Consider the following 26,127-nt stretch of genomic DNA (forward strand, 5'->3'; position numbering starts at 1 on the left):
CTTTTTGACATTCTGTCACTCAGAAATATAAAATATCAGTTCAAGCAAAAAGTCTTAAGTTAAACTCACATGTTTGCAGTTTAGAGTCCGAATTATTTAACAGTACTAGAGCTAAATTCTGTATTTCTTAAAAATTGCTCAGTACAGTGCACAATTTGTGTACTACAGTCTATAAAACTTACAGTAGACTGTAAATGTAAAAAGAAATATACGTATTTTCTTGAAAAAATTCCCCTTCGCCTTCGCCTTTACCCATCTGTTTTTTTTTGTGCGAAAAAAACAATCGGGGGAAAATAAACAAATAAAGAATTTTGGCGTATAAAGTATTAAAAGACAAGAAAGACTAGTCCAACTAATCCTCCTTAATCCCTGAACTCTAACCTGCTGAACGGGAGAGAACAGTAGATCAGGAGAAACAGGATCAAACCCAGGAGATACAGAGATTCCGGAATCCTAAAATCAAATCAAGTTGAATTGAAATTAATGGCCTATTAAAATTCGCACACATCCCCAAATGTCAGACTCCTGTGACCTCTGTTTCACAATTTTGCAAGATATGACTCCAAAAGTACTGGCCTCAAGGACATTTTCGATCTTTCCTTGCGTACGTCTAAAGTACAAACTTTTTATTTTTTAAACCCGAATTTAAAGAATTTAAGTAGCGGCTTAAATCCGCCCAAACCCGGGTAAAATTGAGCGCCGGCTTAAATCTTGAAACATTTGATACAATTATAAGTGAAACCAACCATTATTAAGCCGCGGCTTTAATTTAAACCGCGGCTCAAATTATTTAAATTCGGCCTCAAGAACATTAAAAGCTTTGATTATTGATTACTTTATGATCAATCAGTACTTCTCTATTTATACACGGTTATCTATATTATTATAATAAAACAAGACAATTGTATATATATTCATTGTTCACTGTGGCCGGCCAAACGGCTGGACCGAATGGGCTGACATTTCTAGAGGTAACCCATGGGTACATAGACTAAAAAAATTCTAAAAGTTGTATTTTTCAAAAACCGTTTTTTCTCAAAAATCAAAAAAAAATTTCAATTTCTTTAAAACTTCCACGGGCAACGCCGGGCCATTTAGCTTGTATTTAATAAATAAAAATGAATAAATTAACACACAAACTAACTAATTAACTAACTAACTAGTAACTTTCCCTGAACATTAAAACTCGACATTTTTAATACAAAATACTGAAGTGACAAAATAATTTAATAATTTTTTGATGAATATTTTGAGGTACCCAAAATGCAATACAAAAAAAATCGTTTTTAATGGAAAATCTGTGTACATTATTATCCTATTTCATGTCCTTTATTTTCCATTTAGTAAGAAGTGATCAAAAATAATGTTTAGTAAACAAGTGTTGACCTGAGATACACTCAATCCACTCCACATGATCTTACTCTGGGGTTCCATTAGTATACTGTCCTCGTCATTGTCAACCTTAACATCAGGTTTTAGAAATAGAATATATTATAGGTATACATTTTTCAGGGGAGGGGGGGATGATTTTTGATGATTTGGGTTAAAAAATGAAAAATTGTACGTCAAAATGCAAATTTTTTCATTCTATATCATACTTTTTACCCAATAGAATAGCATGATCTAGCTTAAAATGTCTTCATACTACTTGTCAGAACCATTGTAAAGGAGACACCTGGATACAGAAACCTGGATACGGAACGCTGGGTACGAAACCCTGGATACTGAAACCTGGATACAGAAACCTGGATACATAAACCTGGATACATAAACCTGGATACATAAGCCTGGAAACATAAACCTGGAAACATAAACCTGGATACAGAAACCTGGATACAGAAACCTGGATACAGAAACTTGGATATAGAAACCTGGATACAGAAACCTGGATACAGAAACCTGGATACGGAAACTTGGATACAGAAACCTGTTTACAGAAACTTAAATACTGAGACCATGATACAGAAACCTGGAAACAGGAACCTAAATAGATTTAAGAACCTAGATACAGGAAACGTAGATTAAAAAACTGGTGCAGTACAATTCCTACCTTGTAAAATATACCGTCTGTATTAACGGTGAGATCGAATATATTGTCGGTAAATTCCAGATCATCAAAGGAATCCAAGTTTAACGGTTGGAACAAGGTTTCGGTCTTGTTCAGAGGAACACATTCGTCTCCGATGAACGGAGACAGATTCTCCAGGTCAGAGCTCAATCTCCGTCCAGTACCAAGTACCTGGCATGAAACTAGTATATTTTAGGGGAAATTTTGTAACTAAATTTTAACTTGGTGTTAGCAAACCCGCACAAACCTAGTTAACATTTGAGGAGATAAATTATTTAGAGAGGGGGTGGGGAAATTCATTTGTTTTCTCGTGTCAAAAACTTCTCCAATTTATCAAATTTAGTCCAAATAACATTTTTAAAGCTTTTTAAAGTACAAAAATACTGAAAAATTTCTGACTGCTTAATACTTTTTTTTCTCGAAACGGTAAGTTTGAAATACTGCTCAGCTTTAACTGAAAAAGGGTTAAGGTTATATGGAGTATGGACTGTACACTTATCTAGAACTTCAAATTTTCTTCACGTTTGCAATTTGTTGGTATTGATATTCCAAACTTTGACTATTTGATCTTCAGAATTGAAACGTCTCAAGGTTTTTAACATTTGGTTGTGTATATGAGAAAGTAATTGGTGCAGTGTAAGTAATTATTTAGTTTGTTTTGTTACTAAAATATATTTGCGTATAAGAAACGCCAATCTAAAAAAAATAAAATAAATCTCCAAAATTAGATTAAAAGTTTTTATAGGGGGGAAGATTTCGTTCTACTCTTAGGATCCATTCCATTCAAATATAATCTCGGATCCGGATCCTGGATCGGACCAGCAAAAGGTTAAACCAAGGTCTTGATCAATCCTGTTAAAAAACCCGGATCCTATCAAATATAACCGGGTCCCGGCTCCACCTTGTAAAAAAATGGATCCTGATCTTCGGCATTAATATCATTTCTCTATACTTTAATGTTGTAATGAACAACAGCTATCTACCTGGGGTTCAGGAGAGGAACAAATGTCCTCACAAGTCAGTTGAGGGCTTCCAGGGCTGCCAGAACTCCAGGTACTATCAGGAGAGGATACAAAGATCTGAGCTGTAACCGGAGTAAGTTTAGCTCCTTCACGGCTCATGATTACTGAGGTTCTGGGTGGGCTTGTGTTAATGCTTACAGAGGACATGTCTGGGGCTACATGGTCAGCAAGTAGATCCTGAACACCATCAATCGATCAATCAATCAATCAATCAATCAATAATCCCGTTAGTTAATAAATTAATCATTATTCACAATTAATCATTAAGCCAGTCAATCAATCAAAATAAATCTTTCAATAAAAATTTGATAATATTTTAATTCAATTTAAATGTATATGGGGTTTAAATTGATTTTTAACTGTTTTAATGAACAGGTTGGGGGAAGGGGCAGTGGTTTCGGAGAATTAATTAGTTTAAAAATGTTCAATATATCAGCCAATACATAAACCAAACCTGATACTCCATTGGAGACAACTCAAACACAACATTTAGTTCCTCCATTTGATCCATTTCCTCTTCCTGCTCTACTAGCTCAACTTTCTCCACCTCCTCCATCTTCTCCAGCTCCTCTTTCACCTTCTTCTCCTCGTCCATCATCTTAAGCTCCTCTGCGTCCTGTTCCAGCATCTCCAGGATCTCGTTCATGTTCTCCGGGTTCTCCAGGTTGAAGGTTTCATCAACCCCCATATCCAGTGTTACAACTACCCTGGGTTTAACCTTGTCTCCGGCAGCCTCTGTCTGAACCAGAGCTAAGATGGTCTCCGACTCCAAACTTTCCCTAGATTAAACATTTTTTAAGAGACTATTAGCGTAATTGTCAGGTGACAGAGAGCTACAATGGTTTCAGAAAACTCTGTAACAATGATGGCATATTTTATTCAAGTCAACTTGTGGGTTCCTATATTAGAAGATTAATACTTAACGTCAATCTGTAATGGCACAATTACAGGGTAATCTATATTCTATAAATATATGAAGTAGTAATCTATGTTGGTCTTTTTTGTTTATGTGCAATCATAACTCAGGAACCCCTTGACTGATTCGCCTAGAGTTATGATTAGAGGGAAATCGCTAGAACAATGTTTTTTTTTTGACTTGGTTCGGAAATTTAAATTCGAAAGTTGAGGAAGTAGACTTATACTGAGAAATTTTATATTCCAGACAATGCTGGGTTCCCAAGCTAGTTCAAAAAAAAGGTTATCTAAGTCCTTAACATGATTTTATGTGAATATTTTTCAAATATACAAGACCCAGAGGAATAAATGAAAATTAGATAAACGTATCATTTTGTAAAAAGATGGGCAAGCTTAATTTTTCCTTTGAATATATAAACAGATATATTTCATTCAGAATTTATTTTTAATTAAAAAATAATACTTGTTTATATTTCACAAATATAAATTTTCTTTTGTAATCTTGGACTTTCAACCCCGTACATTTATGACTTTGTTCTGCAAATCAAAAATCAAAAATCAGTGACAGAAGACCTCAGCATATTAACATTTGATTATTATTGAATTAGCAAACACCAGTCATTCAATGAAACGTTTTGACAGTTCTACAATATTTTAGAATTTGGCTCAACAGGAAATCTGAAATTAATACATTGCTAGATTAGAAAGAAGCCACTCTAACGATTGTGTTTTATAATCCTTACGTAATAAGTGAGTGCTGGCAGGTTATGCTTGTTGTTTTGCTGCTCCCCCGCCGCGGCGTATTATGAACCGCCCTGGTCTGTACCCAGGCGTATCCGCCTCCGCCCAACAGTAGGCGGTAGGGTCCGGTCTCACACTGTCCATGCTCACGAACTTAACAAAATTGGGTTTATTTGGAGAAAAAGAATTTTATCCTTTTTCATGTTTACACTAAAATGGCAAGAACCTACTGTTAAATTTAGTTTTTTTTCATACAAATGTAGGAAAGCTTGCAATAAAGATTTCAAGAATAAAAAAGAATATTAAAAGCTTCTGGACCCCTCCCCTCCCCCCCCCCAAAAAAAAATAGCCGACACTTCAAGATTTAATTGAACTGCTCAAGAATAACAAAAAAGTGTGTGTGTGGGGGGGGGGGGGGTTAAGAACGGATAATAGAGTTGAAGGATATTTAAGGGCGTTATACAAGTGTGCAATGATTGATTGATTAATTGAACGATTGATTATTTAACTTCCAAAACTTACGGTTTTTGAATGGCTGCAATATATTCTGAATATCCTGAGCATGAACTAGATCGAAGAATGATCTCCCGGATAGTTTAGTAGAGGAGTAACCACCATCCTCAGATAGCCTAGGGTAGCAAGGATTTTAGGTAAGATGTGGTGTTGCTATCCCCTCCCCTTCAACCCTCCCCTTTCCCTCCCCTTCGTTTTAACACTTTTTTCCATAAATTTGTCAAAGTCCAAAATGTAAATGTGTCATCTATGCATTTCTTAAAATTAACTAGCAACAAGCAAGATTATGGGCATATTTTTTTCGTAAAAAATCATTCCCACCAAATAATAGACCAAAGGCCGAATTTCAAGAATTTGAGACGCAGCCCAAACATGGTTGGTTCCACTGGTAATTCCATTCAGTGTTTCGATATATGAGACGACATTCAATCTGAATTAGGACGTATTCGTTCAATGTAATGACAAACAAAAATAACTCAAGAGGTTAAAAAATATTTGGGTGAAAAGGGTGAAAAACTTGCCATTATCCAACTAAAATCATTTCCTCCTATGAAGGAGGGCCAGGGGATTTCTAACTTGAAAATTGAAAATACAGGGTGTCCCAATAAACATGGAAATTCAGTGACAATTTAAATATAATCTTTGTGAACGATTTTTCGATTTAGTATGGTGATGCCTACTAGAAAACAAAAATCAGTCTGATAGAATTCAGAATATGTTAAGTTATGATTTTATTGCATATATTATGTTGTAGTTAATAACAGATATTCGTGTATACAACATAGGGTTGTTTCTCTTCCAGAAATGTTTCAGAACATCATATAATGTTTTACATTGAACAAAACAGTCTTTTACCGTTAACATGAAATATACTCAAGCAGACGTAACTTTATGTTGACCTTTGAAATTAGGTAACACAACGCTAATTATTAACAGAGACGATTTCGAGATTCTGCATTCCCATGTTTATTGGGACACCCTGTATATAACCCTGAACGTAATACTAACTACACCACAAAAATATAAACCAGTGCTAAGGATCCATTTAATTTTGATGCGGATCCGGATCCTGGATCCGTCCTGAAAAAAATGGATCCTGATCTAGGTTATAAACATTTCTTGAAAATTTACTGATTTCTTTTTGGTAAAAAAAAGAATTTTCAAATTATTTTTTCTCTTTTTTTGCTTCATTTTAAATACTAAAAATTGTAAGTCTTTTAAAGATAAGGATATTTTAATTTAGAATCTCTTTTTTAACATTTCAGATTCAGGGGTTGAGAGCAAAAAGTTTCTCTCCAGTTTTTGTCGATTTTTTGCCCCTTGGATTCAGGAAGCAAAATGTTGAGGATCCAACGGTTCCGGATCCTAAGTTTTTTTTTTGAGGGATCTAAATAATTAATAAACCTAGCCCGATTTAATAATATGAAAACGTGATGAATACTACTTTAGTAAACTATGTCATTCATTAAAGATTTTTTTTTCAGTTTAGGCACGTAATATTCATCCTTATGTCAGCAAAAAAAACTAAAGCCTAATACTATGTCTGATTTGAGCAGTGCTTAGGATCCATTTAATTTTGATGCGGATCCGGATCCGGATCCTGGATCCAGACTGGAAAAAAATGAATCCGGATCTAGGTCATTTCTTTAAGATTTACTGAATTTTTTTAACAAAAAATAATTTTCAAATTTTTGGTTTTATTTTTTCCCGCTTATTTTTATCCTAAAACTTGATGAACCATTCAGAAATAAGTAACTTTTATAATCTCTTTTTTCAAAAGTTCAGATTTGGGTTTTAGGAGTAAAAAAGTTTTTTTTGTTGCAGTTATTAGCTGATATTTTACCCCTTGGATCCGGATCCGGATTTTAAGCACTGGATTTGAGAATCAATTTAGAGGGGGGGGGGCGAATTATTATGCTTACAAATGTTGTTATATTGCATTTTAGATTACGTCTACGTCAATTGTAGTAATTCTGGATTTAACATCTACAACTGTACCCTTTAAAGATAGGCAACACTAAGATATTCATGTTTTATATCTGACAACTGATGGAAAACCAACCAATTACGTCAAGGATTCCTTTAATAAAATATTTACCATCCATCCTCCTCGACCATCTTCATGTCCTCCTTGTGCTTGGTAATGAAGGATCCCTTCCCGCACTCCAGGATCATCTCAGTGTTAATCAAGGTTGCAATCCCCATCAGGATACGCCCTGTTAATCCTCCAGCTCCAGTAGAGGGCAAACGTCGGACCCGTCCTTCTATCCTCAACACCTAGATCAGAGAGATAGAGAGGTAGAGAGATAGATAGAGGGATGGATGGATATAAATTGATACATAGATAGGTAGGTAGATAGGTTAGTTTGATTGAAGGCTAAATAGATTAGATATAGACTGATCCAGGATATTTTGATAGAAAGACAGATGGATAAATAAATTTAGGTTGGATAGATAAATAGATAGTAAGATGGATAGATAGAACAAGATATGATAAATGCATAAATAGAAATACAATAGATAAGTAAATAGAATGAAAGATAGATTAAAGGGACTTTAAAGGAAAAATGAAAGGGGGTATAGGCTGAAAGCTAATCACTTTAGCTCTCGATCGCGACCCATGAAAGTTATATCTGATGTTCCTATCTCGAGAAATTGATATAGAACTGTGTCAAATTTATACGAAAATTAATATATATACAATTTTGTATAAAATTAGAGGGTTTAAATAGATCAAATTCAGCAAATATGCAACCAATCTGAAAACTATGATATCCCAGAGAAAGCTAATTGTTACTTAGGTTTACTCCAATTCTAATTTTATATTTGTTATTTCTATTTTTAATAGATTTAATTCATAATATTATTTATACTTCCGTATTACTTGACCAGTAAAGTGGTCACGTGATATAGGCGGAGACACGTGATCAGTATACTGTTCTGCCATTAGTGATAGTTCTGAGCTGGGAACTTTTGAATATGGTGGATATCGGGATTAAGACTTGATCCACTTTTTTTCTTAATCTCGAGATTAAATAATGCTTGTTCTCCTCTTGTTATTAATCTCCAGATTAATTAACCGATCGGGATTAAGGATATCTCATTCTAAAGTTTTCATCTCGGGTCACATGATTTAAGATTTTCTAAATTTTACATATATGAACTTTCGTATAATTGCAACACAGTTTTAAATCAATTTTTCGAGACAGGAACATCAGATAAAACTTTCATGGGTGCGATCAAGAGCTAAAGTGATTAGCTTTCAGCCTATACCCCCTTTCATTTTTCCTTTACAGTCCCTTTAATAAAGTAAGAATATATAAAAGATAAAGATGGATATATGAATAGATAAAATATGTAGTTGGTAGCCTAAAAATAGAACAAAGAAATTGATTGTTAAAGAAAAATTATTCAAGAAACGATAGAGAAAAAACCTTCAGATAAAGACGCATTCAAAACCTAACATCCCAATCAAAGAGCTTGAAATATTTTCTTTTATACATTTATTGTTACTGACTCGGGAACCCAGCTTTGAATGGAAACTGAATTATTCCAAGAAAAGTCCACCCACTAAATTTAGAATGTTTAAACCAAGCTAAGAACGTAAGAACATTCCCGTGGTTCCACCAAGTTCCATAAATATAATTTGAAGCATGAAGATCAAGGAGTTCAGATTAAAAACCAGGAGATTTCTACATTATATATTATACAGATAGATATACAACATTAGTCTTACATGGGTATATATTTTTCTGAATTACCAACCCACACAGGGGGAAAATAATTTTTGATTATTTGTGCAAGAAAATGAAAAGTATTTTTTTTAAATTGTTAACCAAATAACGCCCCTGAGTCTTCAATAGGTCACCTTATAGTTGGCCTGCTTTAGGTTTATCATACGTCCTCGCTCAGTAATGGTGCACTTTATCCTTACATAGGCCTAGAATAATATTCAATAAATATTCAATGATATTTTTATCCTTCTATAATAGTTTTTTATCTTTGCTTTTTAACAGCATTAAAAGTAATTATTAGCATTTTGACTACGAATAAACATGAATCATTTAATTTTTGGTGCAGATTTTTAAAAAAATTTTAAAACAATTTTCAAAATGCATCGTAAAAAAAAAATAACACACGTTAAAGATCTGTTTTAACAAATGCACACAAAAAAGAAACGATTCAGTGAAACCTATTCATTCATTAATTTAGAATCAGCACTTAGTTAAAAAATAAAATTGAATATAAAATTGGAATGAAATAATAATAAAATTGGAATGAAATATTAAATAATACAGTTTCCTTCAATTGATCACGAGTAATCTTTATATAATTGTCCTGGTTCCTGGCTCATGAATTTACCATTACAGGTTTGTCCTGGTTCCTTAACTTACCATTACAGGTTTGTCCTGGTTCATAAACTTACTATTACATGCTTGTCTTAATTCATAAACTTATTATTACATGTTTGCCCTGGTTCATAAACTTACCATTACAGGTTTGTCCTGGTTCATAAACTTACTATTAAATGATTGTCTTAGCTCATAAACTTACCATTACAGGTTTGTCCTGGTTCATAAACTTACTCTTACATGCTTGTCTTAATTTATGAACTTACTATTACATGCTTGTCTTAGTTCATAAACTTACCATTACAGGTTTGTCCTTGTTCATCAACTTACTCTTACATGCTTGTCTTAATTCATAAACTTACTATTACAAGTTTGTCCTGGTTCATAAACTTACCATTACATGTTTGTCCTGGTTCATAAACTTACCATTACATGCTTGTCCTGGTTTTCCTGGATGTTTGTAATGAGGTCCTTGAGGGAAGGATGATCACAAGGATGAATGAAATCAGACAGAGACTGGCCCAAGAGTTCAAACTAAATATTAGAAATCAAGAATATAATTTGATACTTAATCTGTCCGAGATATCAATGATACAATATTAATATTCTAAGAACTGTCGTAATACGTCACTCAAAAATGTAAACAAACCCTATCAAACTTTACTTTTACTCATCAGATTAATCCTAAAATTTAAGTAAAGTATGATCTGTTGGTTAACATTAGATTTACTCTACTTATTTCGTGACACTATATCAAACTTTTTTGTCAGTTTTGGTTTAACAAACTTAATTCAAATCATAGCGAAGTTGTAACAATATTTCCTTTCCTAAATTAAATTTATGTCACAATTATGTTACTTATAGAGTGCGACCCAAAAGTGTATACAAGCAAACTAACGTTTTATGGCAATAATCATAATTTCATAAAAAAAATAAAAAATTTAAATGTTTTGATAAAATGGAGAAGAAAATGAATACATTAAAAGTAAAGTTTTATCATTCTTTTTGTTATCTTTTACTTTAAAAATTCATTTATTTTTTTCTGAAACATCGTTTATTTTTTCTGAAAAATCATTTTTTTTATGGTTTATGCCAATTGCTTGCATAGTTTCGTCATCGAAGGAAAAGAAACTTTTTCAAAAAACTTTAAAAATCTTCTTAAATATGATAAGAGAATATAGAGTCAAATTCTAAAAAGTGTAAGTTTAATCTGTACGCGACTCAATCATTCCTGGTGCCAACAGTTGATGTCATAATGTAATTCTAGCGAACGTGCCCGGATTCCAGACCGCCATTGGACGTTATTATATGCCCACTATTTTTATTTTGAAGTACCAAGTCGACCTTTGGGCAACTGGAGAAAAAAGCATTTAGGCAAAAAGGCAGAGTACGCCAGATGTTAATGTGACGTCCCCTATGCAGGATTACAATCCTACAAATTCGTCGGCTACTGAAGGTTCTAAGCTTAATGAATTTTGATTTTGCAGAATGCTCTTCCCGATTTGATTAAATCGAATAGTAATATTCTGTTAAAAATTTCTCTTAGACAAGGTTTAAAAAAACATTTAGAAAAAAATTCTGAGAAAAATTAAATCTAAGAAAGAAAACAAAATTTGAATGTTTTTTAGCCTGTATCACCCTCTGGAAACCCATGGGTTCCGTCATTTAAAAAAAGCTAATTTTGTCCAGCCGTTACAATACACTTTATGAACACTTTCATAATAACTTCCTTTTCCTCTGAAAAAAAAAGCTAAATATCAAACTAAAATCAGATTTTTTTTCAGAGAAATCTTTTCAATGATGACCTACCGAAGTGAGTCCAATGTAATCTGAGACGTTGTTGCTGACGTACACCACCTCTTGGGTGTCGGAGAGAACCAATCCGAACCCGTTCAGGGATCTAAGGATGTCAACTTCGCATCCCTGCAGCTCCTCCTACAAAAATAATCTTTTTTTAGATCTAAAATAGTAAAATTTGGCCATATTCTATCCCATGTTGACGGGGATAAATTTAATTAAACACAATTTACCTTCTCCTTTACATTTACTAAGGAAGGTGCAAGAAAGGTGCTGACGGCTGTGATGTCTAAAACTCTGTATATGGTTTTAAGTTTGCCATAATAAATAAATAATTTTTAGGAAAAGGGAATTGTGTAGAGAGTAACCTCAGCTCTAGTAGTATACTAAATTTGAAGGTTTATAAACTTCATAATTTTGTTTGAAGTAAAGCATAAAAATATTTTGAAAATATCCAGCATATAAAAGAGCAATTCATAAGAATTCCTTATCCTTGAAATCCTTCAAAAACAAATTAACCCTAATACTGTTATCTCTTGAAGTAAATACTCCCATACAGCATTAATGCTGATAACAACATTTAATGCAAGAAAAATACAAAACTAGCCGAAGTGCCCAGCGTTGCCCGGGGAATTTCTTAAAAACTCGAATATAGAAAATTCGATTTTAAAAAGTCATTTTTTGGAAGAAAACAATTTTCGAAATATAGCCAACTACAAATAAATTCAAAATAAAGATAGTTTTGGACAGTAGATCAGCTTTGATAGCAGTTGAGACTGGAGAGCAAACGTTTTGATAGCAAATGAGGCCTGATAGCAAATTGACCCAATAGCAAGTGAGGCTGGAGAGCAAATGTGGCGAGAGAAGGTGAGGCCGAGAGCAAGTGAAACAGATAGCAAGTGAATTGATAGCAAATGATGGGCTAGCAAGTGAGGTTGTTAGTAAATGAGACGATTGCAAGTGAGTTAATAGCAAGTGAATTGATAGCAAATGATCGTGCTCCCCTTTAATTATCTAAGAGGGAACTAATTAAACAAATATTTTTGAATATGGTTGAGCCATTTGTTTGATATGGAGGCGCAAATATTGTATAAAAAGTGTACAATTCTAATTCATAAGTTATAACCTTCAAAAAAAGCAAATTCAACTTTTTTATTAAGATCGCGATTTCTAGTCAAAACAGTTTAAAAGTTACAGTCTTTTATGTACTGATGTCCATGAAATTTGCTTTTTTAACCACTGATTTATGTCACAATTATGTTACTTATAGAGTGCGAACAATATTTTCAGACCCCCCTCCCCCGAACAAAAAACACTCCTATTACAAACTTTTAGGAAGGGGAGGGGGCGGGGAATTCCTTGACTATAAGTATACCCCTGAGAGTAGAATATCCACGTGTAGAGTAGCCTCTACAGTCTTCATAGGACAAATCAAGTACACCAATCCTTATTTGGGGGAAGGGGGGGAAACTCCTTGACTGTAAGTATACCCCTGAGAGTAAAATATCCACGTGTAGAGTAGCCTCTACAGTCTTCATAGGACAAATCAAGTACACCAATCCTTATTTGGGGGAAGGGGGGGAAACTCCTTGACTGTAAGTATACCCCTGAGAGTAAAATATCCACGTGTAGAGTAGCCTCTACAGTCTTCATAGGACAAATCAAGTACACCAATCCTTATTTGGGGGATGGGGGGGGACAGAGTGTGCTTGAAAAAAGGTAGTATCTACGGAATTTTAAAAAGGGGAGGGGGAGGATAATTTCCTTAAAGAAAATGCACCCCTGAGAACAGACTAGCCACGTGTATCCTAATAGTACAAATTACAGTACGGGTAAACCTTACCCCAGGCAGGGGGAGAAAGGACCGAGTAAGCAAAAAAAAATCCCAAAAAAAAACCACCCAAAGAAAAATTTTCCCCACTTAAAAACCTGAAAGTGTTTTTTAGGTTTAAAATTCGGTGATGATGACGGACCAAACTTCTGTAGAGTAAAAAAAGTAGATGTTAGTTCCACATTAATTGAAAATATATTTCGGTCTTGGTTGACCCTCGTCAGTTGTTGTGATTGTTTCTGTCAGGAAGATTAAGAAGATAGGGGTTTCTTAGGTTTTTTTCTCGAATTTTTCTATTTTTAAGCCTTTTCTTCCTGAAATGAGGTCTACTATCTATGATATTGACTATCAGGGAGTTTACATTACTAAAACTGCTCCAAAAAACCACAAAACTAAAAAAAACTGGGCTGGGGTTTGAAAAAAAACGGGTTTTCCCAACCCTGAGGAAGGGAAAAGGAAGGGAAGGAGGCGGGAGGGTTAGGGTATAAATATTGAAAATTGGCCTATGCCCCTGGGCCTGAGGTACACTAACCTTGATATCGGGTATATGAATACCCCCGTTAGCAACTAGACTTCTGCTCTGTAGATACGCAACACTGAGCCTAGGCAGAAATATTTTAATTCACGTGTAACGGACCGTGCAAACTTATATAACTAGTTATGGTGTGCTACAATCCTCCCCTCCAGTTCCCAATATTCTGATATCCCTTATCCCTAATATCCCTCGTTCTATATTCCCATTAATCTCTTTCCAGAAAATTCCAGTTTTCGATTAACTCCCAAGTTCTCAATATTCTAATCTCCCAATTTCCCAATATTCTACTCTCTCAAGTTTCCAATATTCTACTCCCTCAAGTTCCCAATGTTCTACTCCCTCAAGTTCCCAATATTCTACTCACTCAAGTTCTCAATATTCTAATCTCTCAATTTCCCAATATTCTACTCACTCAAGTTTCCAATATTCTACTCCCTCAAGTTCCCAATATTCTACTCACTCAAGTTCTCAATATTCTAATCTCTCAATTTCCCAATATTCTACTCTCTCAAGTTTCCAATATTCTACTCACTCAAGTTCCCAATGTTCTACTCTCCCAAGTTCCCAATATTCTAATCTCTCAATTTCCCAATATTCTACTCTCTCAAGTTTCCAATATTCTACTCACTCAAGTTCCAAATGTTCTACTCTCTCAAGTTCCCAATATTCTACTCTCTCAATTTCCCAATATTCTACTCTCTCAAGTTTCCAATATTCTACTCACTCAAGTTCCCAATGTTCTACTCTCCCAAGTTCCCAATATTCTACTCTCTCAAGTTCCCAATATTCTACTCACTCAAGTTACCAATGTTCTACTCTCTCAAGTTCCCAATGTTCTACTCACTCAAGTTCCCAATATTCTTCTCTCTCAAGTTCCCAATATTCTACTCTCTCAAGTTTCCAATATTCACTCACTCAAGTTCCCAATGTTCTACTCTCCCAAGTTCCCAATATTCTACTCTTCCAAGTTCCCAATGTTCTACTCCCTCAAGTTCCCAATATTCTACTCTCTCAAATCCCAATGTTTTACTCTCTGATGTTCCCATTATTCTACTCTCAAAATTCCAATATTCTACTCTCTCAAGTTCCCAATTTTTAATCTCTCAAGTTCACAATATTCTATTCTTTCAAGTTTCAAATAATCTACTCATTCTACTACACTCCTTCCAAAAGTAGCTTTTATCTAAAGCCCCCTCTACAGAATAATATTACCTAATCAATGATGTTTTATCAATGCTGGTCATCTGGGAGTTAGGTGGAGTTCCTGTTACAGGGAGTAGGTTCTCCAGTTCCTTTAAATAATACAGGAGTTAGGTGGAGTTAAAGGAAGTTGATTCTCCGATTCCATTAAATAATACAGGAGTCAAGATGGAGTAAAGGAAGTAGATTCTCCAGTTCCTTTAAATAATACAGGAGTAGGTAGAGTTAAAGGGAGAAGGTTCTCCAGTTCCTTTAAATAATACAGGAGTTAGGTAGAATTAAAGGGAGAAGGTCTTCCAGTTCCTTTAAATAATACAGGCGTTAGGTAGAATTAAAGGGAGATTCTCCAGTTCCTTTAAATATTACAGGAGTAAGGTAGAGTTAAAGGGAGTAGGTTCTCCAGTTCCTTTAAATAAAACAAGAGTTAGGTAGAATTAAAGGGAGTAGGTTCTCCAGTTCCTTTAAATATTACAGGCGTTAGGTAGAGTTAAAGGGAATAGGTTTTCCAGTTCCTTTAAATAATACAGGAGTTAGGTAGAGTTAAAGGGAGATTCTCCAGTTCCTTTAAATACTGAATATGCAGATGCCCATCCTTTAAATAAGAATGTGTAACTTGAGTAAAAAAATCAAAAACATTGTTTGCACTTTCTTGTTTTGTTTTGAATATGTCATTTCTAGCTTAAATTGTTTGTTGTTTTCATTAGTATACACAAACTGCACTGGCAGTAGTACAGTTGGGCTTTTACCGAAAACTTTTTAAAAATTAATACATTTTTCTAAAAAAAGCATAAAATATTTAGTAAGCTACTATACAAACATTGTATCGAACCATTGTAAACATAGCAAGTCATTTAAAAAAGGTTAATAATGTAAAATATGCACATGCGTATAATACAAAAATATACGTATAATAAAGCTAGAAGTTGTCCAAGCTTGGCATGTAATACTAAACATTCACCTGAAAGTAATCACTCTCCTTGGCTCTCCTATTCCTAGCGGCATCTCTGGACTTCTCCTTCCTGTTGTCCTAAAGACACAAGGATACATTGGTTTAAATCAAGGTGTACATATCGAGTGTCCCAAGGAACAAGTAGCAAGACGACTTCTTTGAATTTATTTGCGACATTCAGTCGTCAACCTACTTCAACATTTATGATTCTTGAAACAATAACCACTAAATTCTCCTAGTCCTAGCATTTCCAAAATGTGGTCTGCCTTTTTGTGCTGTCTATTCCAGCAGATATTAAGAATTTTGTTTAGATTTCAATTTTGTTAATTAAAAACAAAAATTGTCGAAATCTGAACGAACTTCTTTTAATCTCGGGCACAGAAAAGGCAGACCACATTTTTTGCGATTAATATCTCAAGAATGTTACTTCTAAAATAAATGCAGCAAATCTTGTCAAAAATCAAAGACAACGTTCAAATCGTCTTAATACTGTCATGTTTCGTAGGCGACACCCCGTCGTTCAAAAATCCAGCTCGAAACAACAAAGAATCTGGTTTTACTTAGGGAATCTTACCGCCTATAAATTCATATTTTTTGGGAATTTAAATATTTACAAAAAAAAAGCATGTTTAGAAATATTTTTTTTTCGTGGAAGAGAAATTTCCCAAAAATTGTATAGTATATATTCCCGTGCCTGTTGTAAAGCTCCTAGATCCTGAATTTCCTGTTGGTTTTCAGCTTTTCCATCCAACCCTTCCAGAGAGTTTATGCGTTTCCTGAATAAAAAAACAAAATAATCCAAATTTACATTACTAGGCTTGCGCCCAATCTTTTTTTACAATTTAAAACATTTTCTGTTTGTCGAAAAACAATAAAAAATTCTTAGATATTTAAATATCTTTCATCGGATTTTAAATTTTTTTTTTATGAAAATCGAATTTTGATGGAGGCACTTTATTTCGGAAATTTTGGGCCCAATCGGTTCAGCCGTTTTGACGTTTATTGGATACAAACAAACAGACAGACAAGTAAAGTATATAAATAGATTGGGTACAATAGAGGCACCTCTAGTCTGTCCAAACTGCGGCGCTCGGGTCATACTGTCAAAAATTATTTAAATTTTAACTATCATATTTTATGTACAACATTGATTTAATGCATGGGGGGGGGGGGGCAAGAGGACTAGGACTGCTGCCCCCCCCCCCTGTGTACGGTTTTTGATAAAGGTTACAATGGTTCAATTTTGAACATGCTTTTTATTCTTAATTAAGATTTATATTTAGGATTAAGGTAATATTCTGGGCCCAGCACTGCGGCTAGGACAACCTAGGGGGGGACGCAGTAATTTCCTAGAGAACGATTTTTGGACCCCCTCCTATCAATTTTGTACATGCATTTCATAATTAAAACAAGGATTAAGTTGGTCACATGGTCGCAGCCCCCGGCCCCCTAGCCTTTCCCAGCCGACGTGCTCGGCCCATTAGCCTTTCCTAGCAGCCGCGCTCGGCCCACTAGGCTGTCATAGCTGCAGCGCTTGGCCCAGACCCTAAATATATAATATAATTTTGTTAAAAATTCTTGAAATTGAAGGCCTGTCCTAGCCGCAGCGCTCGGCCCAGAAAATGTCTTAAACCAACTTAACCCTGAAATAATAAGAAATAAATATTTTTTTGTTGAAAATAGTTGAAATCTAGGTCATGTACAAAATTGATAGGAGGGATCCAAAAATCGTTCTCTAGGACAGACCCCGAAGCGCTGCAACTAGGACGAGAAAGATCGTATAAAGCAACATATAAGAACTGCGCAGTTGAACATACGAATTAGAAATAGATATTATAGACAAACGAATATTGTGACACTTTTATGATCGTCATTGGGTCAATCCCTGAGTAAGCTTTATAAAAAAAAAAAAAGTTTACCTTTTGCTTCCTTTCAAAAATTCCTTCAAAAATCGTTGCGAAGGTTCTTGAGCACCTGCCACCCCACCACACATTTTTATTTAATAGCTTTAACTTCACTTCCTGGCTCAGTTCAACTTGAAGTCTCAACTTGTACTACACGTACTTTCGATATCAACTGAGGTTTTCAGCTTCAGCTAACAAGCCTGAACGGCTGATCCGGTTTCAGTTGTCTGTTCTGCTTTTTCTTCTAGACTTAAAACAGCTGATGGTGAGAGGATAGAAGAGAGAGAGAGAGAGAGAACATAAATAAGGGGAATTTTAAGTTGATTTTGGGAATTTTGAAGACAGAAATTGGGAATTATCTTTCCTCGGAGTTGGCAACGCTGAATTTAATAATACACATAGAGACTGAAAGGGGTGTCATCGGGAATTTGTTCAAGGGGGGGGGTTAAATTGTTTTTTATTTATTTTTAGAGGCAGGGGAGGGAGGAGTGGGGGGGGGAGCTCAGCACCAATTGCAATATGCTATATCGTTTGCACTAATTTGTTCGATTAAACTATAATATACGTAAATCAACTAAAGTAAGTAGATCAACGTTGAATCAACTTTAATTCATAGTGGTACAAAATTTTAAGAAAAAATGCCCCTGTTTTAGTAATTAGTTTTAGCAATCCAGGGGTGGGGGCCTAACCAAACTCTTTTTGGCCCTTCTGGCACATTTTTAAGCCCCTCCCCCCTGGAATTAATCCTGAATACGCCTCTGCCCGCAGCGTTTGAAAAATTAATTGTTAGATATTTTTTAATGCTATATGTGCATGTAATTCACAGATAAAATCGACTGTACACTTCTAAATTTTTTCATCGTGTATAAAAATGTACCATATAAAATAGATATCTTCCTGAAACTTTTTTGCCCCCCCCCCCTTCCTCTCACGCAATTCGATCCAAATCCGCCCCTGTTTGAAAACCGGTTTTTAATTAATGAGTACGTTACGTACACACTACACACCTGCGCGGGTTATACAACCGTGTTCATTGCTCAATTGATAATGAATGATTTATAGTGATATTCGAGTGAAAATCATATAGTTTTCTGATTTAAATTTTTATTTGGATCGAGACGTGTCCCCCCCCCCCCCCCTCCATCAATTTTGTACGTGGAACTCATATAGATATGAGTTCCATGTATATTTATGTAACACATGGAATAACATGGTCTTAACCTTACTAACCCTACAAAAGATAAATATTAGTAATTTTGCTGAAAAATCAGTGGTCGTGTACAAAATTGATAGGAGTGGTTGGAGGGGGGAGGAAAGACCCATTGAATCTAATCTTACAATTTTACAATTTTAAGTTATTGCAGTTTTCGTTACTTTAAATCATATTCGTCAAAGTATTATAATATTCAGGTGTAAGATTGACGGCTCATTTGGGGGAGGGGATCACCATTTTATCTCCTTCATTAATTGTATCTTTGAATATTTTCAGTATTGACCCAGTGTGTTGCTTCTCCCAGAAAAGTTGATTCTTTGACTAAATATATTGATAAATAACAATTACAGGAACACACTTTTTACATTTTAACTATTTTTTTGTCCATTTGAACTATTTTTATGTCCGATTGAACTATTTTTTTGTCCGCTTGAACTATTTTTATGTCCATTTGAACTATTTTTTTGTCCATTGAACTATTTTTATGCCCATTTGAACTATTTTTTTGTCCATTTGAACTATTTTTATGCTCATTTGAACTATTTTTTTGTCCATTTGAACTATTTTTATGTCCATTTGAACTATTTTTTGTCCATTTGAACTATTTTTATGTCCATTTGAACTATTTTTTTGATTATATCATATAAAATATTAATAGTTCAAATGAACCAAAAAATAGTTCAAATGAGCATGAAATAAACTCGTTTTAAAATGCTCTTTCAAGGATTGTGTTTTAAGCTTACTGGAGTACTGGGAGAATTTGAGCTCGTTCTTGGACAAAATTCAGGTTAAAATTTTTAGCTTCATAAGTATTGTTTAATTTGCAATATTTTATTGCAAGTGAGATTTAAAATAAGTGTCGCATTGATTTATCAGAGAATTGGGTCTCATTAAAAAATTTGTAAATCACTGACCAAGTTATGTCTAACACCATTTTTCTTCCGCACCACCCCTTTTTTTCGTCCAGGCGTTGTTTCTGTGTTTTCAAATGTATTTTTGATGCCTTATAACACTATTTTCAAATTTAGACAACATCATGTTAGTTAATATATAGGGTGATTTTGTATAAATGCATTTTCTTGATGAATTTTGAAATAAAAATTTCCGTGAACTGGTTTATGTCTATAAACAACAGGACGTGGCTCAATACAAAAAATGTAAACAATGTCGGACGAAACACTGGTTAGATATGACGTCATTTGCGGTCATACGTAAAAAAAGTGTGGTTTGACTTCCCTCCTTTGACTAACTTTAGACGTCTAGGTTTGAGCCTAATGAATTTAGATTCAAGACTAACCTTTTTAATCGCAGAATAAATTCATAACAAAATTTGAAACCCTCTCCAATTACAGTGGAAAACCATAAAACTGTGGAATAGAAAATTGACTCTTAAGTAATCTTGTTTAGAAGATGGTTTTATAAAGCAAATAGCATCTTGAGATGTGTTGGTGCACAATTCCTGAGTTTAATGTTAATGTCTATTCCACAGATTTATGGGTCACACTGTATATTTATCCTAGGTGACTGTGATGGTCCAGGGGTGTATATTTTCTCAAAAAAAGCAATTTTCTTCCATTTTTTTAATCAATTTTTCCCCCAGATGATAAATTTGGTTTCATTCAGGGAAAATAAATGAAAGTTTGGGTAAAAAGTATCATAAAGAAGGAAAAAAGTATCAGTAATGTCCAATTTACCAGTTTCCCCCTAATTATACAAAATTCTGGAAAAATTACATCCCTGTGTGATGCTGCACAAGGAGACTGAGTGTTTGAAAAAGACGGATAGTTTGATGAAGCTCATGGAGATCAAGAACAGGAGAATAGAAGGATGACAGAAGACCATTGCCAAAACTGGAACACCCAACTATCCAAAACATTTCGGAAATGCACTGAAGAAAGCAAGAAAATTCTCAAAATTTTCAGTTTTGTTTTTTACTTTAAAATGTACAATGAAGTATAAAGCATGTACAATTAGATTGATTAGCAGCATGTACTTATTTATATATTTTTTGTACAATTTTAAACATTTTTCTCGTTTGTATCACAGTTTGCTTTTTCTACAATTACATGATAATTTATTTGATAATGTGAGACTAAAATAGTGTTAATATTTACATTGCAATGTCGTCTTTAAAAGTAATTATGACACCGAGTTTTAATGCTTAATTATCACGATCAGAAATTGACATGAATTGATATGGAGTTTTAATATAGATTATATCTCATGTTTTTATGTTATTACAGAAAATAATGAAAATTAAGAAGACAAGAACAGGAGAAGGAAAGGGAAAGCATATCAACAAGAAAAGCCTGAAAAGAAAGAAGAAAATGGAAAGATTTGAAACAGACAATGAAGTAAAAAGGTAGAATTTAAGATTTAAACGGGATTTATGGCTATCCAATTAAAGGGAGTGTGAGCTGAAATATAAGTGCCCTTCATTTATTATATTTAGAGTGCCACATCCGATTCACAACAGGTCTTATCTAAATAAGAATGAGCCAAATATCATCGTTTTTCTATCTTCAGTTTTTAATTCAGACAATTTCTTTCATCGTCACTCAAGCATAAATCCGCATTGAAAATCATTGAAATAAGGTTTGATTTGTACAGTCGAGAATCGGACATACCATTTGAACAATGGATGGCCACTTGAAACTGTCTAATCAATAGTCCCTGTTTTAATCATTTAAATGTTAATAAACTATAGCTGATCGGGGCTCTTCGTGCTCATCTTCTCTATTTCAATTTTTTATCAATTAAAGTATTTTTCTAAGATAAAACGAAACAGAAAATTGTGCAGATTAAAAATTTCTTTCGTGGATTTTCAAAATTAAGAATTGTTGGAGACAAACTTTTGAAATTCTATATTTCCATAAACCTTCCCCGGGTCAACTGATGTCCTAAACAAAATTTGGGCCTGATCGGTTCAGCCGTTTTGACATTTTTGGATACAAACAAGCAAAGTGTATTGATTTAGAAAAGTGAAAAAAATAGATTAAGTTTACAGATTTGAATATCTAAAATTTTACATACGAGATATTTACACTGACTGACTGATTTAAGTCTCATTCATAAATTTGTGAAATGTATTAAACGTTGTTAAAAAACTAATTGGATTTTTACAATTTTTTTTTTAGTTTGACACAATCTATTATTTTATCCGCACAGAATTTTCAGCTTGAGAATTTAGTTTTCATGCGGATCCGGAGAGCGGGGGAAGGCAGGCGGCCATGAGCCACCACTATTTCCCCTTCCAATTACCACCACATTTGACTCTTCCAGGCAAAACTACTTTTTTAAATGGTATATTTAGGACCTTTAAAGTGTGATTTCAAAAATCCAGCCGCGTCACGCAAAAAAAGCACAACTCAAACCATTTTTTCAATTCTAATTAAGATTAATTTTTGTGTGTTGAATTTTTAAACTGTTTTACAATGAAATTTTTGAAAAATATGACTGAGTATAAAAAAGTAGTTTTGCCCAGAAGACTCAAATGTGGTACGGAAGGGGAAATAGTGGTGGCTCATGGCTGCCGGAAGAGAAAAAAGCTAATATGTGGCACGGAAGGGGAAATAGTGGTGGCTCATGGCCGCCTGCCCTTCCCCGCTCATCCGGATCATTTTTTCAAGATCTACTAATTTTTTGCACATATAAGAAAATGTATACATTTTTTGTGTTTTTTTTCTCTTATTTTTAAGCTGATTTCTTAAAATAGTCTGTAAAAATCGTTTCCTCAGGTAGCAATTTTGTGTTTTCAAAGAAAAAGTAAATTTATATCTTGATATTGTTCATAGTTTGGGCTGGTTTGGATCTTTGATTAATATCCGTGGTTCCGCATATTTCCTGTTCAGAATTATTCAGAAATTGCAAAATGTTCGTAAAAATGATTTCGAAAGTTTTAAAAATTTTGGCAAAGCGTAAAATTGTGATATATCCGACGATTGCACATATTTGCTAATATTCGTAATTACAAAGTTTTCAAAGGAATCGTCCAAATTTATCTAAATATTGAAAATTAAAATATTAATCGATTTTACTCGCAGGATGAAAGCGACTAACAGCAATGTTCAATCTGAATGTAGGATACCTACAGAGAAAAGAGAGGAAGACGACCTTAAAAACGAATGGAAATCTAGAATGGAAAGGGGTTTTCAGGAGAATAATATGAAAATGGAGAAATTTCAAGCTCAGATGGAAAAGGAAAAAGCTGAGAACGCTAAGAACGCTAAGAAAATCGAGGAAATTCTCACTTTAGTGAAATCTGGAAAAGAAGAAAATAGAAAGAGAATTGTGGACAAGGACGTGGAACAGGACAAAAAGGTTGATAGAACTAATATTGAGCAACTACAATGTCAAGTGGAAAAGGAGAAAGAAAAGAATAGGAGGATGATTGAAGTCATCTCTGATCTGACGCTACAGCTCAATAAAAACGAAGAGGAAAACAAAATTCTGAAAATGGAAAAAGAAGAGCTGGAGCAAAGGATAATTACTCTAGATACGGAACAGCATACAGAACAAGAAGAAAGAAGAAGATTGAAGAAAATGAATAACGCCAGGGGAATGGAAGAAATGGAATGGATGAATGAAAAGATAAGTGAAATTGATGTTCTTAAGAAAGAGAAAGATGCTGAAATTCAGAAAAGAAATGTTGCAGAGAATGAGTTGAGAGAGTTGAAAATCCTATTCAACCAAAACATAATGGATTTCATTAAAACATCAGAAGAAGCTGCGAAGCTCGTGAAAACTGTAAACGTGCTGAACGAGAAAATTGTAAACTACGAAGAGGTTAAAATTGCATTTAAACATGTAAACGATAATTTAGCAAAGGTGATAAAAGAGCAACAACATGAACTGACCACATACAAACAAGAATTGAAAAAGGAGACAGAGAAAGACATGAATGGGATCAAGAATAAACACCACAAGAATGAGGCCTGTTGCAGCCGCAGGTAAATTTACTGAATAAAAGGACTGTCCCCATGCATTCAAATGATCTTCCATTTTAAGAGGGTAATACACCTTTTATTTGCGCAGAAATATATCTTCGTTTTTCTTTTTGGAAAAGAAATTAATTTTGTTAATTTTGCTTTCTTGTCTCTGATGCATAATTTCTCTAGACACTTCAATTGAAAATGATGAATTATCAGATAGAAAACTAAATATTTCTATCAATTTTGCTCAGACCAAGGTTTAAAGGATATTATTTTCAATCAAACATGTAATACTTGACAGTCTCATAGTAAATTGTTTTTGAATCGGAAAAATATATTCTGAAAGCGGGAACAGATTTTTAAAATTATACCAAACTTCGGGACTAAATAAATCTGTTTTATAGACAATTGAGATTTCTATGATTTCTGTGTTTATAAAAAATGTAATGATAATAATATCTGCCAGTTTTTATATCTTTGAAAGACTTTAGGATAACTTCCAAAAAGTGAATAAATTGCTTTGCTTATGATATTTGACAAGTTCCACTCAGGAAATGATGCTTTTGGAAAATTGTTGAGAAGAAAAATGATTGTAAAAGTACATATCAAAGATTCTATTTATTCAAATTAAAATCAATATTGTTTTAGATGCAGGATGAATACTGAAAACTTCAAGAATGCTCCTGGGGCTACCACTTAATATATACTGATCAGTTGGTTCCTTGTCCCTCTCTAATAAAATTATAAAGAACCTTTAGTTTGGGTACAGTGGTACACCTTAAAGAATGCTCGTTATCATTTTTTAAAACTAATTTCCTAGCCATGATAATTTGAAAATTTTCACAGCTTTCATTTTTTTTTAATTTTTGGAATAAATGTTTTTTTTAGAAATTTATAAAGATTGAGTAAATTATAAAATTCACAAAGTGAACAAAAGTAACGCCTAAAAAAAGAAAAGAAACCCCCAAAAAATGCTGACTCTGGAAAGTCATACAATTTTAAGAATCTGCAAGTGTCATTATATTCATTGCCCACAAAGATTGAGACTTCAGAATTTTGTTATTTATAGTTTTAGAAATCTTGCATCCTAGACCTCAAATCCTCAAATTAAGGAACTGGATTCACTTTCCTCAAGTTCTAATTTCTAGCTCTTTTTATATCTTTGCAACAGCTAGCTGATGTGTTGTAAAACTCTAAATTCTGAGGGAACAAGTGGATACTGATACTTATACAAACCATAAATAACTTTAACACTGTGATTGTCTAAAATACTTGTTCGTTCTTTTTTAGTTTTTAGTTCATTTGAATCTAGTTCGTTCAGTAATATTGTCCGATGCTCTGATCGGCGATCGACAGGTTTAACCCTATCCCCGCTGGGGTACTTGAAAACCAGGATACGCAATAGGGTTAATATATAAAATTCAACTTTTTTCAACTTGACAAACTTATATTGAAAAATAAGATTTTTTAAATTTAAAAATGATGTAAATTATACAAACATGAAACAAATGATTGCAATCATTTAAGAATTTCCATTTGTGATCACTTAAATATTTGAATAACAAAAAGAACTTGTAAATTTTCTGTGCTCGATCCTTACAACTTGCTGTAAACCATGTATACTCTTTGTTCTCGCGTACATCCTAGATACCTAGGAAGTACATTGATAGGATTCTGTTTGGATACAAATAAAGAGGATGTTCAGAACGTTGTCAGACATTATTTCACCAATATTACATGCTAGAAGATGTTTACGTTGCAGTTTCTTTTCATTAAGAATATAAATGTCGTCTTTAAAATATTCGGTTTTTTCACAAACACTTAATTGCGAAAAAAATTATCAAATGGTTACTGAAATTTGAAAATAATTAGAACTTTAGATAACTTGGAAAAAACAATGTAAAATAGCTTAATTCTATAATTTTAATCTTAAACTCGTGTTTTTCCTTGCTTCAAAGCTATAAAGTTTTTTATTTCTTTTGAACCACAAAATTAGTAATTTTTTTTGCAGAACAGCATATTTAACTTTCAGATCGTGGATTAAAAAAGAGCAAGATCATAATTAAAGATGCAAATTCAGACAGTTGCAGTATTCAACATGGATTGTAAAATAATCAATTTAATTTCAAACAAATCATTCAGATATTACAACTAAT

The 26,127-nt window shown here is 33.7% G+C and overlaps 2 protein-coding genes across 2 annotated transcripts in view; one reads left to right on the forward strand and one right to left on the reverse strand.

Annotated features, from left to right (window-relative positions):
- LOC111715767 (hypoxia-inducible factor 1-alpha) overlaps positions 1–18,092 on the reverse strand; it is a 20,405-nt gene extending 2,313 nt beyond the window's left edge. The window contains exons 1-16 of the mRNA XM_023491138.1: positions 17,843–18,092; positions 16,618–16,699; positions 15,933–16,001; positions 14,987–15,066; positions 13,772–13,841; positions 11,421–11,546; positions 10,038–10,145; positions 9,128–9,199; positions 7,358–7,536; positions 5,269–5,375; positions 4,749–4,899; positions 3,545–3,869; positions 3,052–3,267; positions 2,051–2,239; positions 1,387–1,461; positions 382–453 (exon numbers count right to left, since the gene is read on the reverse strand). Of these exons, the coding sequence (XP_023346906.1) occupies positions 382–453; positions 1,387–1,461; positions 2,051–2,239; positions 3,052–3,267; positions 3,545–3,869; positions 4,749–4,899; positions 5,269–5,375; positions 7,358–7,536; positions 9,128–9,199; positions 10,038–10,145; positions 11,421–11,546; positions 13,772–13,841; positions 14,987–15,066; positions 15,933–16,001; positions 16,618–16,699; positions 17,843–17,916 (1,995 nt within the window). The 5' untranslated portion in view covers positions 17,917–18,092. The remainder of the gene's footprint in view (positions 1–381; positions 454–1,386; positions 1,462–2,050; positions 2,240–3,051; positions 3,268–3,544; positions 3,870–4,748; positions 4,900–5,268; positions 5,376–7,357; positions 7,537–9,127; positions 9,200–10,037; positions 10,146–11,420; positions 11,547–13,771; positions 13,842–14,986; positions 15,067–15,932; positions 16,002–16,617; positions 16,700–17,842) is intronic.
- A 3,182-nt stretch (positions 18,093–21,274) lies between these two features.
- Positions 21,275–25,679, forward strand: LOC111715768 (synaptonemal complex protein 1). Its single transcript, XM_023491139.1, has 4 exons — positions 21,275–21,402; positions 23,084–23,989; positions 24,620–25,327; positions 25,377–25,679. Exons 1-3 carry the CDS (start codon positions 21,290–21,292, stop codon positions 24,669–24,671), a joined length of 1,071 nt encoding a protein of 356 aa, XP_023346907.1. The 5' UTR covers positions 21,275–21,289; the 3' UTR covers positions 24,672–25,327; positions 25,377–25,679.
- The last annotated feature ends 448 nt before the right edge of the window (positions 25,680–26,127 follow it).

This window comes from Eurytemora carolleeae, unplaced genomic scaffold (genome assembly GCF_000591075.1).
Source record: "Eurytemora carolleeae unplaced genomic scaffold, Eaff_2.0 scaffold1865, whole genome shotgun sequence".
Lineage (NCBI taxonomy): Eukaryota > Metazoa > Arthropoda > Copepoda > Calanoida > Temoridae > Eurytemora > Eurytemora carolleeae.

What these genes read in the sequence shown, in the direction of transcription:
- LOC111715768 (XM_023491139.1), top strand. Translation starts at nt 21,290, where the DNA reads ATGAAAATTAAGAAGACAAGAACAGGAGAAGGAAAGGGAAAGCATATC. An exon ending in ACAGACAATGAAGTAAAAAG is followed by an intron (nt 21,403 to 23,083) that starts GTAGAATTTAAG and finishes TTTTACTCGCAG; the next exon opens with GATGAAAGCGACTAACAGCA. An exon ending in GAGGCCTGTTGCAGCCGCAG is followed by an intron (nt 23,990 to 24,619) that starts GTAAATTTACTG and finishes ATATTGTTTTAG; the next exon opens with ATGCAGGATGAATACTGAAA.